This window comes from Galeopterus variegatus, unplaced genomic scaffold (assembly GCF_000696425.1).
Source record: "Galeopterus variegatus unplaced genomic scaffold, G_variegatus-3.0.2 Scaffold1199, whole genome shotgun sequence".
In the NCBI taxonomy this organism is placed as follows: domain Eukaryota; kingdom Metazoa; phylum Chordata; class Mammalia; order Dermoptera; family Cynocephalidae; genus Galeopterus; species Galeopterus variegatus.
In genome coordinates, this window is record NW_007727310.1 from 212,604 (window position 1) to 229,919 (window position 17,316).

Below are 17,316 nucleotides of genomic sequence, written 5' to 3' on the forward strand. Positions count from 1 at the left end.
AAAAAGATGACCGGTAAGGGGATCTTAGCCCTTGACTTGGTGTTGTCAGCACCACGCTCACCCAGTGAGCCAACCAGCCATCCCTATACGGGATCCGAACCCGTAGCCCTGGTGTTATCAGCACCACACTCTCCCGAGTGAGCCACGGGCCGGCCCTCAACTGAAGGTTTTAAGAGCAATAAATTACTAGAGCCATCACTGTTTTTTGGGGGGTGGGGGGGCAAGAGACCAAGCACTCACTGAGTTCATCCAACAAGAAGCCAAACTTTATTAATGATAGAAACAGTACAAATTTCAAACCAAGCTGTAGTTACTTTTTGAAACACCAAAAAAAGTCCTCATTTTCTGATGGTTACATTGTTAATTCCTGTAACAGAAAAAAGATAATTAGACGTAGTTACAGGGAAACTGGGAGAATACAAGGCACTAAAACCTAAGGCAACTCAGAACAGGCTTTGGAATGAGGCTTCCTAATTGGCCGATATTAAGCAAAGAAAATAAAGTCACCCATAACTGGCCAGGGCAGAGATGGTCAAGGAATAAAGGCTTGGATACTTACCATAATAGCATTTACAATATCATTACTGTTGTTCTTCAGGGCTCGGACTGCCTTTGCTCTTGACACATTTGCTTGTGACATGACCAATTCTATGTCCTTAACTTCCACACCTGTTTCATCAACCTAAGACAGGAGAGGGAAAAAACTTAATAAATTAAAGGCAAGAATGACTTAAGTAGTTCTCTGGAGTCGGAGTCTCCTGGATCTAGTTCTTATTATAATTAAAAAACCACTTAACTCAATGGGGTTTGAGAGTCTAAAACAGTATAGTTTCTACCTACCAACACAAACACTGCCATACAGAGAGAATTAAAAGTATGAAAGTGTTTTTGGTATACCTCTTCTTCTTCACTCTCCTCTTGTACAGTCGGAGTCTGTGTGTTTTCCTGAATGTTTGAAACAGCTTCACCTTGAACTTTGAATTTCTCAGCAGCTGCTAGCTGTGCTTGCTGAGATAAATCCTCGATCTATGGGCAGAGAATACAAGTCATGTGAATAGATTAGTCTGCAGTAAATGAAAAAGAAATCATATACATCCTTTAAAAACTCTCACTCTAAACCCACTTTCAAGTAACTTACTATACAGCTTTAAATTTGCTCTCACTCAGACTATGTCTCCCAGGTGACATCTGGCAATTTCTGGAGATTTTTTGGCTATCACAACTGGATGCAATGCTGCTAAACATCTGAAATGCACAGGACACCCTTCCACGACAAAGAATTATCTGACCCCAAATGTCAATGGTGCTGAGGTTGAAAAACCCTGATCTTAGAGCAACTCTTTCTTTTGTGTGTGTGTGTGTGTCTTTTTTGTGACCGGTAAGGGGATCGCAACCCTTGGCTTGGTGTCGCCTGCACCGCGCTCAGCCAGTGAGCGCACCAGCCATCCTTATACAGGATCTGAACCCGTGGCGGAAGCAACGCTGTGCTCCCGAGTGCGCCACGGGGCCGGCCCTTAGAGCAACTCTTAAGAAACCTTTACTTACCTTCGCTTCCCCAAAAACTATGTAGGTATCTGAAGCTGGGCTCTTATAGACATCTGGTTTTGTGATGACAAAGAGGATATTCTTAGATTTCCGGATAGTGACTCTAGTAACCCCTGTAACCTGTCGAAGACCCAGTTTGGACATAGCCTAAAGAATAGAAAAGAAAATCATGTTTTCAACTTTAGAAGCAACTCCAGGAAGCAAGGGACACTAATAGTGCTATATCCAAAGCAAAGTTTCTTCCTGGGTCAAGAAAAGTTTATACAAGAATAGAGAACTGGTTTTCAGCACTTCTGGGTTTTCTTCCATAGTCACTTCTGTTATTATGAACTAAACAGAATTCTACCACTACACCAAGAGTTCCATTATAGGTGTTCCACTCTTTAAAGTTGCTTCACCAGAACCTTTAATCCCCATTAATAACTTAAAATCTTACCTTCCGTGCCTTCTTTTCACTCCGACTCTGTTTTGCTTTACTGACTGGTTCTTCATCAATTTCAGCTGCTGCTGCCAGCTAAGATAAAACAGCTATAAGTTAACTGGAAGCTAAGATCTGGATACTGCAATCTCCATGTGGTTTTCCTTTTATGGAAGGCTCACAGTTCCAAGTACAAAAGTCAGCTCTGATCAATTCTAGTTCTCCAATGTGTCTTTGACCCGAGTACTTACACCAGTTAGTAAGTGAATACCCACCTGGGCTTGTTGTGTGGTTGCCTGTGTGGAATCTTGTTCCTCAAGCTCTGGTACTGATTCATCACTGTCAGATTCTGTTCCAGACCCTAAGATGACAAATAACTTTTGCTATTTTATAGTAGAGAGTATGAGGAGGTACCTCATCATGACTTGCCTGGACTAGAAGTCACTGCCTTATGCTAGACCTAAAAAAACTGGTTTGTGTGAAGCCAGTTCAATAGCTCCTGACTTAAGTCATAAATGAGTGTGTACACATCTGTTAAAGACCCAGTCCCAGAACTGAGTAGTCATTAGATACAGCTGAGCAGTTTATGTACTATAACTGCTTTCTTCCCCTCAAGGGCTTTTCTTTTTTTTTTTTTCCTTTTTGTCTTTTTTACTGACCGGTAACGGGATCGCAACCCTCGGTGTCGCGCCCATACTGGGGACCAGCAACGGGATCGCAACCCTCGGTGTTGCGCCCGCACCACGCTCAGCCAGTGAGCAGGAACCAGTCTCCACATAGGATCCGAACCCTCGGCGGGAGCGCCGCCGCGCTCCCAGGCAGCGCACTGTAGCAGTGCGCCACCGGGCCGGCCCCCCCTCAAGGGCTTTTCTTTTTTTTTTTTTCCTTTTTGTCTTTTTTACTGACCGGTAACGGGATCGCAACCCTCGGTGTCGTGCCCATACTGGGGACCAGCAACGGGATCGCAACCCTCGGTGTTGCGCCCGCACCACGCTCAGCCAGTGAGCAGGAACCAGTCTCCACATAGGATCCGAACCCTCGGCGGGAGCGCCGCCGCGCTCCCAGGCAGCGCACTCTCCAGTGCGCCACCGGGCCGGCCCCCCCTCAAGGGCTTTTCTTGTGAGCCAACTGGCCATCCCTATATAGGATCCAAACCTGTGGCCTTGGTGTTATCAGCACCGCACCCTCCAGGGTGAGCCACGGGCGGGCCCAAGGACTTCATTTCTTATCACAGGCAAATATCACTGACCCATGTAACTCCAAATTTTACCCAATAGCCCAACCATTCTCAAAAGGTTCTGGCAAGAGGTGTCTCCAGATATACGTAAGTGAAAAAAAATACAAAATCAAATTGTAGAGGCAGAACAGGCAGAGTGCATACCTCTCAAACTGGGTTGGAGGAGGCCAGAAGCAGTTGTGTACACACATTTGGCCTTATTTTCAAGCCACTTAGTCTAGCAATTCTATCAACATAGCTGGAAAATTCCCAGTGATGTCCATCTAGAGCTCTAATAGTCAAATTCTCTACTAGGTACTGTCCTATGATTTCCCTTTTCTTCCAAACATAATTCACGTATTTTAAATTTCCCTCTATCGAAAGGCCAAGCATCAATAAAGATTACTGAGGAAAAAAAACATATACCAGCACCATTCTCAGGCTAGGAAGAACAGGTCTCTACATATTTAAGAAAAGAGAATCCGTGGGCAACTGGTCATTACTAAGTCTACAAAGTAAAAAGAAAAACAAATAGCTCCAGATTCCCCACTATTTTAGCAAATCCCAGGCCCAGGGACAAAGTTAGTGTGGAAGAGATTAGAGCAGATTATAGGTCTGATAGGTCTTGGTTTTCAATGTCAAATCAGTTAAGGTAAAAAAAAAATGGCAGACCCAGGACTTGGTCTGGACCACATCACACAAAATGAAACACAAGGTATTATCTGAAGTGATGAAAACCAAGATTTGGGTTCATATTTCTAGAACTTTACATTAAAATTATCATTCTATATTCTACATCGAAACACACAAGCGGATACACTGGAGAAAGCAGCGCATCCTAGGGTTAGTACTGGTGGGTAGCCACCAGGAGGGGTGTGGGCAACACACCATGCACACGGCAAACCAAGGCATATACCCTTGTTGTTCTTCAAAACAGGCTGCTTGGCAGAGGGGGGTGGGGCAGTGATCCCAGCAGGTTTGGGGGTGGGCATGTTGTCGAGGACCAACTGGAAAGGTACTCCCCCAGAAACTGGTTCCGGGGGAATCAGAGGCGGCAGCTCATCCTCCTCAGCAGGGGTTGGGGGCTTAGAGGGTGATTCCAGCACCAGGCCAGGTGAGGATGGCAGAAACTGCTGTTTAGGAAGCAGAGGGGGAACTAGGGAGGGAGCAAGAGGCAGAGAGACTGGTGGAGTGGGTGCTGGAGAGACAGATGCTGCTGATCCAGCTTTAGAAAGGACCTTTTCAGAGGTAGGTGCTACTAGAGCGGTAGATGTCTTAGACTCAAAAGGAGTCAAGGGGCCCTTCGGGGAATGAAAAGAATCTTTGTCCTTTGCAGGAGAAATATGGAGGGCTTTTGCAGTCTTTGAAAGGGGTCCTTTAGTACCATTCTTAGCTGAGGGATCTGGGCAAATAGGAGGTGAATTAGCAGAACTCTTCTTGGCTGGTAGACCTTTCTGAGTGGGAGCTGTAATGACTGGTACACTTTCTGAAGTTGCAGCAGTAAGTCCTTCTTTAGGAGCAGTGAGGCCTTTCTTTGCTGAGAGTCCTTTAGATGCCCGAGGGGCAATGGCCCCCATGGTACATGTGACTGAAACTGGGGAAGTAGGGGAGCCTTTGGGAGAAGAAGACACAGCAGTGGGCATGGGAGCCTCTCTGGGGGAGGGAGGAGTCACAGCTGAATGAGTGGGGGCTCCTTTGGGGAACAGGGTAGCTGGGGCCTTTTTGGGGGAAGGAGTAACAGCTGGGGTAGCTGGAGCACCATTGGGGGATGGAGTAGCCGGAACTCCTCTGGGGGCTGAAGTTGCTGGGGCATCTTTGAGAGAGGGAGAAGTCACAGCTGGGGGAGGAGGGACCCCTTTGGGGGCTGAAGTAGCTGGGATCTTTTTGGGGGAGGGAGGAGTCACAGCTGGGGGAGTAGGAGCCCCTCTGGAGGATGGGGTAGCTAGAGCTCCTTTGGGTGCTGGAGCCTCTTTTGGAGAGGGAGAAGTCACAGCTGGGGGAGTGGGAGCCCCTTTGGAGGATGGGGTAGCTGGAGTTAATGGAGCCTCTTTGGGAGAGGAAGAAGTCAAAGCTGGAGGAGTGGGAGCCCCTTTGGAGGATGGGGTAGCTGGAGTTGCTGGAGCCTCTTTTGGAGGGGGAGAAGTCACAGCTGGGGGAGTGGGAGCCCCTTTGGAGGATGGGGTAGCTGGAGTTGCTGGAACCTCTTTGGGAGAAAGAGAAGTCAAAGCTGGAGGAGTGGGAGCCCCTTTGGAGGATGGGGTAGTTGGAGTTCCTTTGGGTGCTGGAGTTGCTGGAGCCTCTTTGGGAGAGGGAGAAGTCAAAGCTGGAGGAGTGGGAGCCCCTTTGGAGGATGGGGTAGCTGGAGCTCCTTTAGGTGCTGGAGTTGCTGGAGCCTCTTTGGGAGAGGGAGAAGTCAAAGCTGGAGGAGTGGGAGCCCCTTTGGAGGATGGGGTAGCTGGAGCTCCTTTAGGTGCTGGAGTTGCTGGAGCCTCTTTGGGAGAGGGAGAAGTCAAAGCTGGAGGAGTGGGAGCCCCTTTGGAGGATGGCGTAGCTGGAGCTCCTTTGGGTGGTGGAGTTGCTGGGGCCTCTTTGGGGGAAGGAGTCTCAGCCGGGGTAGTTGGGGCTTTTTGGGGAGGAGTAACAGCTAGGGTACTGGGAGTACCTTTGGGAGATGGGCTAGCTGGGCTTCCTTTGGGGGCTGGAATTGCTGGGGCCTTTTTGAGAGAAGGAGGAGTCATAGCTGGAGGAGTGAGGGCCCCTTTGGGTTTGGCTGGAGCTCCTTTGGGGACTGAAGTTGCTGGGGCCTCTTCGGGGGAGGGAGGAGTCACAGCTGGGGGAGTGGCAGCTTCATTTGGGGATGGGGTAGCTAGGGACTCTTTGGATGAGGGAGAAATCACAGCTGGGGGTGTGTGGGCTTTGGGTGAGGGAAGAGTCATGGCTGGGGAAGTGGGGGGCCCTTTAGGAGCTGGGGTAGCTGGACCTCCTTTGGGGGATGGATTCTTTTTGGGGGAGGGAGGAGTCACAGGTGGGCAAGTGGGGACCCCTTTGGGAGATGGGATAGCTGGGCCTCCTTTGGAGGCTCGAGTTGCTGGGGCCTTTTTGGGGGAGGGAAGAGTCATAGTTGGAGGAGTGGAAGAATGCTTCTTGGTGTGTGAGACTTTAGGTCCTTGAAAAGAAAGACTGGCCTCCGGAAGAAAGGAAGTTTCAATGGGAGAAACAGGGGATGAGAGACTTCCAACAGGAGCATCAGGGATAGCAGATTCCTTTTTGGTTGGAGGTCTTTTAGTTTGAGGAGACACACTAGTCCCTAAAGGAGATGGGGAGTCAGCTAGGTAAGTCAGAGTTCCTTTGGAAGACTCAGTAACAGAACCACCAGAGTCCTTAGCAGGGCACCCTTCAGGAGAGGAAGCCACAGCTCCCACTGTTAAGGTATGAGAAATACCATCAAATTTCTTTGCACCCGTAGAAGTCCCAGTTAGGGGAAGAGAGGGAAAGAGCACAGGTTTTGGAATTTCAGGGGCCGGTACCAAAGCAGCTAGAGAAGTAGAAACATTCTGGGGGGATAAAGTCACAGTTGAAGTCACAGGGCAACTTCCAGATGTTGGAGGAACCGAAGGTAAAGTAGTAAGAGAGGAAGTACCCTTCTTAGCTGGGTGGTGTTTAGGAGCTAAAAAGACAGGTCCTTCTAGAAAAGGGCTGGCTGTAACTGCAGGATTGGAGGTAACTTTAGCAGTTGTAGGAGCCACCCTAGCAGGGTCAGCACTTTCCAAAGGAAATGTAGTCACTAAACTTTTGAGAAGCAGACCTGCAGGGTCTGGGCTTGCATGAGGATCTGTCTTGATTACAGAGGTCGGGGAGTTATCACCCAGAGGAGTAGCACTGGCTGGCTCACCTACAGGGTGGGGTTCAACAGGGCTCTTCCTCGCTGGGGAGGCTTCAGGAGAGAGAGTGATCTCCAGAGAAGATGAAGTACTTTGGGTAGAGGGGGAATTTTTAGGGGTTGCCAGGGCCAATGGTGGTAGAGTAGGGTCTTTCTTGGTAGGGAGTCCTGCCCCGGCTGAAAAAACAAGAGAGGCAGGTACAGTTTGGAGATCTTTTTGTGTTGGGAACTTTACCAATAATGAAGTAGGGAGATTTTTGAGGTCTTCAGGGGCTGGCACAGGAAGAGAGACTGGTATCCCCAGAGTGGTTGCTACTTGAGTAGGAAGCTCTTTGGAAGCCACAGGTGCCATAACCAAGGCAGTAGAGGATGTTGGTTCTTGACTACCTGTGGGAACTGATGAAATTGGAGAGAGACAAGTAGCTACATCCAAGATAGTAGATACTGCAGAAATTGTCGAGGGATTAGTCATCACAAGTTGGGTGGCTCCAACAGAAGAAACAGGAGCTTCTTTCAAGCCTGGACTTCCTGGAGAAACAGGAATCTGGGCCATTAAAGACTGATGATGAGTGGCAACAGGAGAGCCTTTGAGAATGAGAGGGGCAGCAGGAGATAATGAAGAAGAGGTAGCTACATTTAGGGAGCCAGAAGGGTTGTAAGAGGTTATGCTAGCGATGCTAGAAGGGCTTTTGTCAACAGATGGAGCCAGAGGAGAAGGCGGAGCCCCCACTGAAAAAGCAGCAACAGCAGCAGGAACCACCTCATTTCTGGAAGAAAGGGGAGGAATTACAGATCCCTCAGAATGATAAGAGGCCCTTATGGAGGAATGATCTACAGAAATGGTATTCATTGTAGGATCTGACAGAGCAGTAGGACCTGTTTGATCTACATGTTGGACAGAAGAACTGAAAGAACTCTGATGTAAAGGTGAAAGATGAGAGCCCAAAGGAGTGGAGAAAACTGGAGGGATGCTTGGAGCCATAGTTTTCTGAGAAGAGGTCACCGTAGGAATAGACTGGGTTGAAGAGGATAAGGCAGCAGGTGGACTAACAGGACCCTTTAGGCTGAAGCTTACTAGGTTTTGTGGAGAAGCCAGAGCTGAGGAAGTGGGTATACTTTTGACTTGAGGGGAAGTGATGGCTAGGGGAGTGGTGGATGGTATCTGAGGACAGGAGGCTATTCCAGACTGAACAGAGGCCAAGGTAGTTACAAGGCGGGAAGGAATTGCACTGACTATACCTGGAGGACTGGGGGCACTTTCCGGATTAGGGACAACCTGAGAAGGAGCTTGAATAGGAGAGGTTTTTGGTTCTGAGGGAGCAATGGGGGCTGACAGAGATGTCAGTGACGCTGACTCAGCTACAGTAACTGAAGGAGGTGAGGTAAAAGGGTTAGGTGGAAAAACAGAACTTTTCTGAACTGAGTGGGGAGCCAAGGCAACCAGAGCTAAGGGAGTTGAAGAGGAATGGGCACCTTTTAGAGTTGGAGTTATCATGGGAGCAGCCAGAGCTAAGGCAGCTGGGGAGATGGGAGGCCCTATTAGGTTTGGTAGGAAAGTAGGGGTGTCAGGGGCAGTTCCCAAAGGCTGGGCTGTCCCAGAGGATGACTGAGGAAAAGGAACTTCAAAAGGGGTTGAGGAAATACTAGAGGGAGAAGGGAATGGGGGAGGCTGGGGAGCAGTTGCCAAAGGGCATTGTTGAGGGGCCAAGGAGCAAGGAGGATTAAGGGTAGGTCTAGGCTGCTCTAAGGCAGTAGTGACACTCAAGGTTGAAGACCTAGGAAGCAAAGCTGGAGGAAAAAAGCAAATAGGAGATAAAGGGAAGAGAAAAAACAAAACAAAAAGGTGAGTTATGCAGCCCAACTTGGTTCAACATGCCTCACAGGAAATCCTGGAGTTTTCAATCTGAGAATGAAAGTCACCACACAGGATTAGACAAAGGTGACAACACCAACCTTTCCCAAATACATTTCAGTGGTCAAGTGAGAATACTAGCACACTTCCCAAGTTCTATCAAAATAAACCAACTATTTTAGGGTGTAGAGAACAGTCTAAAGAGCAGCCTACATTTAATTGGGGGGACAAAATGCTTCCTACCCTTTCCCTGTTGTGCCCTCCCCTTCCCTCTAGAAAGGGATCCCATTCTCAAGTCCTTGCAACCAACAGAATTACCACTAGAACTAGACAGTTGTGCTATCCTGTTCACCCAAGGATCATGAACTAATTAAAACAGACATCAAAAACAGGAACAAGTTAGGTAGTGATCAGTGGTAAAGACGGGGCATCAGGCTTCCACTAGACCAGGATAAATCTGAGTGTTAAAAGTTTTAGGAAGGGAGGGCAGCCCGTGGCTCACTCGGGAGAGTGCAGTGCTGATAACACCAAGGCCGCGGGTTCGGATCCTATATAGGGATGGCTGATTAGGTCACTGGCTGAGCGTGGTGGTGACTACACCAAGTCAAGGGTTAAGATCCCCTTACCGGTCATCTTTAAAAAAAAAAAAAAAGTTTTAGAAGGGGGTGCCAGGCACAAGTCAGTTATTCCTAAAATTGCAACTCTTCAGAATTTAGTACTAAATATTAATTACTAAGTCACTTAGCCTCCTTATGCCTCAGTTTATGTATTCACCAAAACCAAACACAGAACCAAAAAAAAAAAAACCCCAACCACAAATGGGTTGGACTCCAGTCTCTACAGACCTTCCTAGGTAATGTTAGCTCTTGGACATCAATCCAAGATGAATTAGATCTCCAGGGAAAGAACTAAGTCACAAAGGTGGAAATTGTATTATGAAACTCTAACCCAACTTGTTAAACCAGATTATCGTTCTATTTTGGAAGCAGAGAATTGTTGCGGAAAGAATACATTGGTTCCCCACCCCTTAATCTGGATAAGTATTTCATTCTATCAAAACAGACCAATATTTGGCACTACAGTAAAATGAAGTAAAAGGTTTACTGAATAATGGAAAAAACACGTTTGTCATTTAGGAGGTAACACAGGATTAGATCAACAAATGCTCAACGCCTAAATGGGAATGAAAACAGAAAAAAACAAAAACAGCCAGCTGCTTATTAGCTCAGTTGATTAGAGTGTGGTGCGGACATCAAGGTTGGGTTTGATCCCTGTACCAGCCAGCCATAAAAAGAGCCCATAGCATCCAAATTCACTTAACCAGTAATTCTAAAGTTCTTATAGTATCTTACTATAAAAGAATGATAGGTGGCTCAACCAATTTTTCCTAGTCGAAGTCTTATGATTACAGTACAAATACTTTCAAACATATTAATCAGATTTAAAACATGGAATGTTTTCTTCTGACTGCATATCAAGATGGGATCAGGCTGAAACTACTTGCTTTGATACCATAACTAATTCCCTGAACTAGTTTCTTCATTCATTTCTAATAAACAATTTAGTTATAGTTAGTGACAAAATCCTGAGTCTTTATCACTGGTTCTCCCTTAATATGATAAACCTACTGTAGAAGCTCAGACTATTCAGGAATACATTTAACAGCACTGCCTAAGGACTGCTTCAGAAGTAACTGGCATTAGTTTTAAAGCCTGAAACCAGACTACTCTAAATTCACCTGAATTTTAAGTCTCCATGTTTGTAAAATTATTTAATGACACTATCTCTAAAATCTTGTTTAGCACTGAAATTACAGGATCTTTAGAGAACACTCCTTTATTTTTTCTCCTTCCTTAAGTCTACTGTAGTTCAAGGATTTCGTATTGTTCATTCCCCAACTCAGGGGCCCCTCCTTTCTCTTTTCTAGCAGCTGTATTAATCCCTTCAGCTGCTAAAATCAGACAGGTGGGAGGGAGAACCACAATGCTTTCGACTATAAACGACTCTATTTTAACTCCAAAAGGAGACAGAAATTGCCTGTGACAGGTGGAATTTAAAAAAAAAAAAAAATTTACTATTTAAAAAAGTGATGATGATGAAGATTACAGCATGAAGATTCCCTTGGCTTACTTCTGCACAACCGACTTAGCAAGACTATCACTTTTGCCTTCACACTATATTCTACATCCATTAACTTCAACGCTGAAGATCAGTCAAAAGATTTATTTCAATCCTGGATTCCAGACAATGTGGCAGGCACTATTCCAACACACTAGAAATAGCTCAGCACCAATCCCTAAAACAAGTTAACTGACCTAGGAGGGCTCTGGGGCCCAGTAGGACACATTTACCACCAGTACACATCTCATCCAGACATGTGATGAAGGCACAATGCCAAGCCCGGCTATCTAAAACCTTGATGCAACTTGCTAGCTGAAACTTCACAAAAGCTCAGGTCTCCTTGCCCTGCCCGTGTGTCATTCAGTTCCAGTAAGTAAGGATCACAAAGCCCTTTCCCTGCTCAGTTTTCCTACTTGAGGTGGGGGTTCCATAGCAGAGCTTCTTTTGAGGCACTTGGCATAACCTACAAAGCAGGCTAGGGAACTCTTACTGTCCACAAATCTAAAGATACTATTTTTATTCCATCTCCCTAAAGAAGACCTTCCAGGATAGCAGTTAATCTTATGATATCTCCTTCCTGGTAAAGCAGCAACCCCATCTTCTTTAATGAAGGTTAACTCTAAAAGACAAGCGTGTATTTCTTCTTTATCACTTTACCCACCAAATGGTCTTAAGGCCAATATAATTAACGGCAAGGGGGCTAGGGGAACCTACCTGTCTCAGCCTGGGGCTGTGGCAACTCCTGCTCTGTAGCAGGGACGGTTTCTGTGGCTTCTCCGGGCATATCTGAAGGGAACAAAAAGGAGGCCTGAAATGATTGGGATGCATTCGCTTACCTTACCAGAGCCAAGCATTCTTAAAAACTGTGAAGGACTTAAGAAATAAAATATAAGGGTGTTTGGGGACAACCCTCCCCAAAGCAGCCGGAATAGGTGGGAAATATGACGTGACCCTCAGACCTCTATCAAGCGAAATCACCTTCTCTCACCGAGCCTCTTCACTCTGCAGAGAGCGTACTTCCCAATACCCGGGGTTCGTTTTACCCCGCACTCCAAACCCCACAAGGCCAGCAATCGCCACTGCGTTCTCAACCCAAGGACGAGGATACCGGTCTGGCTTCCGACCATGGGAGACTTCAGACGATACCTTGAATCCCCTCCCCTTCCCTCCTAACATGAACGCTGCCTGGGCAGGTGCCTCCAGAACTCCTGTTTGATGACTATCGAGCGTCAGCAGGAGACAGAGTGTGCCTTAAGTACCAACTCTCGCTTGTCACAGCAAGAACGGTGTTGGGGGGTTCTAAGGCTGTGACCCCTTAACCTCCTCCGGATTCTCTTGAAGCCACTCCCAACAGCAGACACATTCCGCTTCCGCCCCCAACACTGCAACGGCTCCCATCTCCCCAGGGCCGGACTCCGGGCCCGGCCCGCGGCCCTTCTGCCCTGCTTTGGCCAGGACAACCACCGCAGACCCCATTTTGTCCGAAGGCTCAGGAAGGAGTAGGAACGCTGTAGCCCCGTAAAGTCTCCAACTCTCCTTAACTTCCAGCCCCTGGGGCAGCTTAGCCCGCGAGAAAGGCGGATGGCGGCGGATCTTGAATAACGGCGTAGAAAGAACTTACTGTGCGGAGAACACGGAACCAAGATGGCGGTAGAAAGAGAGCGAGGCAGAGCGTGACCCGCCCCTGTTGCAGAAGGAAGCCTGGCGCGCGCGGGGGGGGGGCGGGGCGTGGCCAGGATCCGATTCCGGGTCAGGAGCTGCCGGCAGCCACTTCCGTTAACTTGTGACCCGTCCGGCTGTTCCCTAGGGCGGGGGTACTGACGAGGTCTAAATAAGGGTAAGGATTCAGAACAGGACGCCTGGCCCGGCGAGAACCCTCCTCGCGGAGCCACGCAGTCCTGAGATAGCTGATCCTTGACTCCCTGCGAGCGTGTTTGATACCCGAAGGGAAACCGTGAGAGAGAAGCATGCTCCGCCCTCTGGTCCGCAAAGTAGAGACAGCGCTATTAAGGCAACTTCCCGATTTCATGGAAATATGAGAAGTTAAATGCAGGAAAATATGAGACATTTAATATGAGACATTAAATAGTGGCGAATGCCACAGAGATTGCATTCATAACATTGGAAAGTAGAAGTGACCTTTCAATCATTTTTGGAATACATGGTTTAGGCCGATGTTGAAATTACGAAGTTACAGATTCCCATCCCCAGAAGGAAGAATATAGGCATATATACAATTCTTTTTGTCTGCTATTTTGGACACTTCTTAGACATACTGAAACATCCATTCTAGGGGTCCGGGACCCAACCTTAAGAACCCATGCTTTGTACAGTAGGGTCCTTGAAAAGTTTTCCTAATAATAAGGCTAATGACTCCCATACCTTATTTCTCAGCCCTACAAAAAGACTCAACAAATATGTCCCTGGATTATCTAAACCACGTGACATTATATGATCTAATGGTTTTAAGACGATTGTAGTTGCCTTAAAGGAAGTGTGAAAATTTTAAATGTCTGAAAGCTACTTTTAAATTTCTGAGGTGTTTACCATTGTGAAGTGAGGATTGGTTAATGAGGATTAAGTGAGATAGTGGAGTTTACCAGGAATGTGAAATTCTGAATTTCTCTTCAGATAGGAAAGGCAATATTGTGGAATGATTAAGAACAGACTCTGAAGTTAGACTCCTCTGAATCTCAGTTCGGTCACCTTGCACACTTTAAATAATCTATTTTCACCTCAGTTTTCTCATCTGTAAAATGGAGACAGCAGCTACTTCATATATTAGAAAGATCAAATTAGGTAATATGTGTACATTACTTAAAAAGTGTTTATTTTTACTATTAAATTGTAGATAGAATTAATTTCTACCTAGCTAAATATGTGATTTGGAAGATTTTCAATGCAGTCCATGACCTTCAGAAGAAAGGGCCAGAAATAGCCAATCATCTCCTTAGACAAAACTACATATTGACCATTCCAACCCCCACCCCCCCCCAGCAAGCTCACAGACTTTTTCTGGCTCTCTGTTGTGTTGACTAGCCAAGGAAGGATGTATTTTCTTTTTCTTTGGGTTTCTTTATAAATTGGCAAGTTTGGAGATGGAAGTCATTTTTGTGCCCTCTGTTTCTACAATTCTGACATATCAGTGAATTCACAAATCAGTGAGGGAAAAGGGAAGTTGATAAATAGGCTTTGTGCATGCTTCTGCTCTCTTTAGGAACCAAACATTTCTTTTTAATGCACACAATGTGTTCTGTAATTAATAATTTTATGGGCCAGTATACAAGCTTTTATCCAAGGGCTTTAATATTAAAGCATTAAAATACTTTAATGTTAGACATATTTACAAAACCATAATGAAAGCTTAACATCTCGTTGAAAGCGTAATACCAGTCTTTCTACTCTTGTTCTGAGTTCTACAGCTAGACTGAGTCTTTAGTAATTTTGTATTCAGTTTTAACTGACCCACTTTTAGAACCTGAATACTGAATAATCTATATAGTACACAGAAGCTCAAATAATGAGGAATTTTACACAATAGACTTTAATATTTTTTTATTAAAATAGAGGAAAAAATTCAAAGCATTTCAATGTAATGACTACATTATAGTCTGTTAAAAGAAGACTGTGACTATAGAGGAAAACAATGTTAAACGAAATACACAGAAAGTACCAGCCTGACAGCTTACTTATTGTTTCTCAGAAGATAGAATGTGCACTAGAACTGTTTTGTTTAGTTTGGTTATAAAACCAGGCCAGAAAAATCTGACATTTTAGAAACCACCGTACAAAATCAAACATGAAAAAAAACAAAACTTTTACAATTTAAGTACTTAGATATGTAAAAAGTCCTTTTTTTTTTCTTTTTAAAAAGATGACCGGTAAGGGGATCTTAACCCTTGACTTGGTGTTGTCAGCACCACGCTCAACCAGTGAGTGAACCGGCCATCCCTATATGGGATCCGAACCCGGGGCCTTGGTGTTATCAGCACCACACTCTCCCGAGTGAGCCACAGGCCGGCCCAAAAAGTCCAATGTTTTGACAAGCACAGCAGGTTTTATGTTGTCGAAGTAGGTTATTTTTTCTAAGCTGCTTCTTTGCAGTAGACTACTCCAGTTGCTCTCTAAGGGAAAAATTTAGGAGTTATGATTGCAATAGTTGTAAAAAACTCTGTACTAGGCCCTAGTATTGTCAATCTAGTAACTCATACCTTCTGAATTGAAGTTTTGGTAGGCTTAGATGCCCAGTTTAAAATGATTTTTAAAATGTGGGCAGTGGGGTGTGGCCTAACCAATAAAAATATTAGGAAGCAAAATTAGGAAGTAACTAAATATATACTCCAGCTATAATTAACTTAAATGTCTAAGACTTAAAAGGACAAAGCCCTCATTCATCCAGAAATATGGAAGTTGTATCCAGTGAGCTGAGATGAAAATCTTGGGCATACTGTGCTCACTTATCTCTATAAATGACAGCTGGTAGAACTGAGTATCAGAATTCTTAGAATTATCTTTGTATAATATTAAATTTCAAAAAATTATCTACAGTTCACTTATTCCTCCGTTTATTGATTCTTCCAGGAACCTTGACATTCTCCTTTTGTAGTCTCATGAAGTCTTTTTAACATAAATTATTTCATGAGAAATGGAAATTTTACTTTGAGCATTAAGACTCATACATGGTCCTGTCATATTTATTAGATGGCTCTTGAGGTATTTGATACTTGATTGAAGACACAAGATATCCACATTAGTTTGAGAGGAGTTGTTATGTTCAGAAATCTTTTTGTAAATCTAAAATACAACAGAAACAAAGCAAAACAAGAAAAGAATAACAAAGAAAATAGAGTAGATTTTTATCAAAGAATAGCAAATGAAAACAAAAAGTCCACTTATTTTCACATTCTGATTTGCTTAATGCTTCCATTAAATTCACATCATGCATAAAGATTTGCTTTCACATTTGCTGAAGCCCACATTATAGGCTGAGCTAGTAGGAACAACAAGAATACAAAGGATTTAATACGGCCAGTTGGATGGCAGCTTCAACGAAGCTTTCCAAGTTCAGAGTCATCACTGTTCATTCAAAAAGCACATATTTGAGTGTCTACAATGAGTAGAGCATTACCTTAGCCACAATTCCTTAAACCATCACATGCTTTGTTTTCTTTTTTTCTTTTTGGTGGCTGGCCAGCACAGGGATTGAGCCCTGTTCCTGGTATTATCAGCATCACACTCTAACCAAATGAGGCAACTGGCCAGCCCAACCATCACATATTTAATTAAAAAATGAAGTGGAGAGGAAGTTTGTATTTCTATAACATTGCCACAGTTTTCTAGGGTATCCATTAATCTCTTGAATATTCACTCTGATGATTTTTTTCCCATTGCTCAGGTCTCTCCTATTGAAAGAACATTTGACACTGCTATCCTCTTGCACCTCCTTTTAGTTACTATATCCAACAGGATTTTATCAGTTCCCTACTGCACTTGACCCTTGATAATTTCCTTGAAACTGTCCTTTCCATTGGCTTTTGTAACCGTTTCCCTTTCATCTTCTCTCTACTTCTAAATCATTACCAAGTCTCCGGGATGGTTCCAGTATTTGTACCTTTCAGAGATCTCCAACACTATTGTCCTAAAGGCAATAGCCCAGCTGTCCTCTTGGGCTCTATTCTAACCCCTCTGCCTCTCCCCAGATTTATCTTTCTAGATACAGCTACAAATCATGACACTCCCTTCCTCAAAAACCTTTAATAGCCTCCCTGTTTCTATTGAATTAAGCCCAAACTTCTAAGTCTGGAATTCAAGGCCATATATTCTTTGGCTTCAGCCTCCTTCGTCATATTTACATTTCATCACTTCCAGACACCTTTTTAAAAATTTTATTTATTTATTTATTTATTTTTAAAAGATGACCAGTAAGGGGATCTTAACCCTTGACTTGGTGTTGTCAGCACCACGCTCAGCCAGTGAGCGAACCGGCCATCCCCATATGGGATCCGAACCCAAGGCCTTGGTGTTATCAGCACCGCACTCTCCCGAGTAAGCCACGGGCCGGCCCTTTTTTTTTTTTGTTTAAAAAGATGACCGGTAAGGGGATCTTAACCCTTGACTTGCTGTTGTCAGCACCACGCTCAGCCAGTGAGCGAACCGGCCATCCCCATATGGGATCCGAACCCAAGGCCTTGGTGTTATCAGCACCGCACTCTCCCGAGTGAGCCATGGGCCGGCCCTTTTTTTTTTTTTTTTAAAAAGATGACCGGTAAGGGGATCTTAACCCT

The 17,316-nt window shown here is 45.1% G+C and overlaps 3 protein-coding genes across 6 annotated transcripts in view; all 3 read right to left on the reverse strand.

The window, feature by feature from the left end:
• Positions 1 to 244: 244 nt before the first annotated feature.
• Positions 245 to 12,930, reverse strand: LOC103592682 (nascent polypeptide-associated complex subunit alpha). 4 transcript variants are annotated; one of them, XM_008575493.1, is made up of 8 exons: positions 12,654 to 12,930; positions 11,747 to 11,818; positions 2,239 to 2,324; positions 1,982 to 2,059; positions 1,546 to 1,692; positions 898 to 1,026; positions 560 to 682; positions 245 to 367 (listed from the first exon to the last, which is right to left on the reverse strand). In XM_008575493.1, the coding sequence occupies exons 2-8, from the start codon at positions 11,814 to 11,816 to the stop codon at positions 353 to 355; spliced, it is 648 nt and encodes a 215-aa protein (XP_008573715.1). In that variant the 5' UTR covers positions 11,817 to 11,818; positions 12,654 to 12,930; the 3' UTR covers positions 245 to 352. The 4 variants fall into 4 exon arrangements, with proteins under 4 accessions (XP_008573715.1, XP_008573718.1, XP_008573717.1 ...); XM_008575496.1 differs by lacking the exon at positions 12,654 to 12,930 and adding an exon at positions 12,345 to 12,652; XM_008575495.1 differs by lacking the exon at positions 12,654 to 12,930 and adding an exon at positions 12,345 to 12,646 and having other exon boundaries at positions 11,747 to 11,840.
• LOC103592687 (nascent polypeptide-associated complex subunit alpha, muscle-specific form-like) lies at positions 3,647 to 9,027 on the reverse strand. The gene is made up of 3 exons (XM_008575502.1): positions 9,013 to 9,027; positions 4,096 to 8,920; positions 3,647 to 3,687 (listed from the first exon to the last, which is right to left on the reverse strand). The coding sequence occupies exons 1-3, from the start codon at positions 9,025 to 9,027 to the stop codon at positions 3,647 to 3,649; spliced, it is 4,881 nt and encodes a 1,626-aa protein (XP_008573724.1).
• Positions 12,931 to 15,710: 2,780 nt separating the features above from the next.
• Positions 15,711 to 17,316, reverse strand: part of PRIM1 (primase, DNA, polypeptide 1 (49kDa)) — a 19,277-nt gene continuing 17,671 nt past the window's right edge. Inside the window, exon 13 of the mRNA XM_008575497.1 lies at positions 15,711 to 15,826. Within this exon, the coding sequence (XP_008573719.1) occupies positions 15,807 to 15,826 (20 nt within the window). The 3' untranslated portion in view covers positions 15,711 to 15,806. The remainder of the gene's footprint in view (positions 15,827 to 17,316) is intronic.

Excerpts from the sequence above, each read along its gene's own strand:
- LOC103592682 (XM_008575493.1), bottom strand. The coding sequence starts at position 11,816 with ATGCCCGGAGAAGCCACAGAAACCGTCCCTGCTACAGAGCAGGAGTTG. Across the intron at positions 1,693-1,981 it reads GTGAAAAGAAGGCACGGAAG|GCTATGTCCAAACTGGGTCT; the intron begins GTAAGATTTTAA and ends TCTATTCTTTAG. Across the intron at positions 1,027-1,545 it reads TAGTTTTTGGGGAAGCGAAG|ATCGAGGATTTATCTCAGCA; the intron begins GTAAGTAAAGGT and ends CTCTGCCCATAG.
- LOC103592687 (XM_008575502.1), bottom strand. Across the intron at positions 3,688-4,095 it reads TGTTTTGAAGAACAACAAGG|ACTTAGTAATGACCAGTTGC; the intron begins GTATATGCCTTG and ends TTTACTTTGTAG.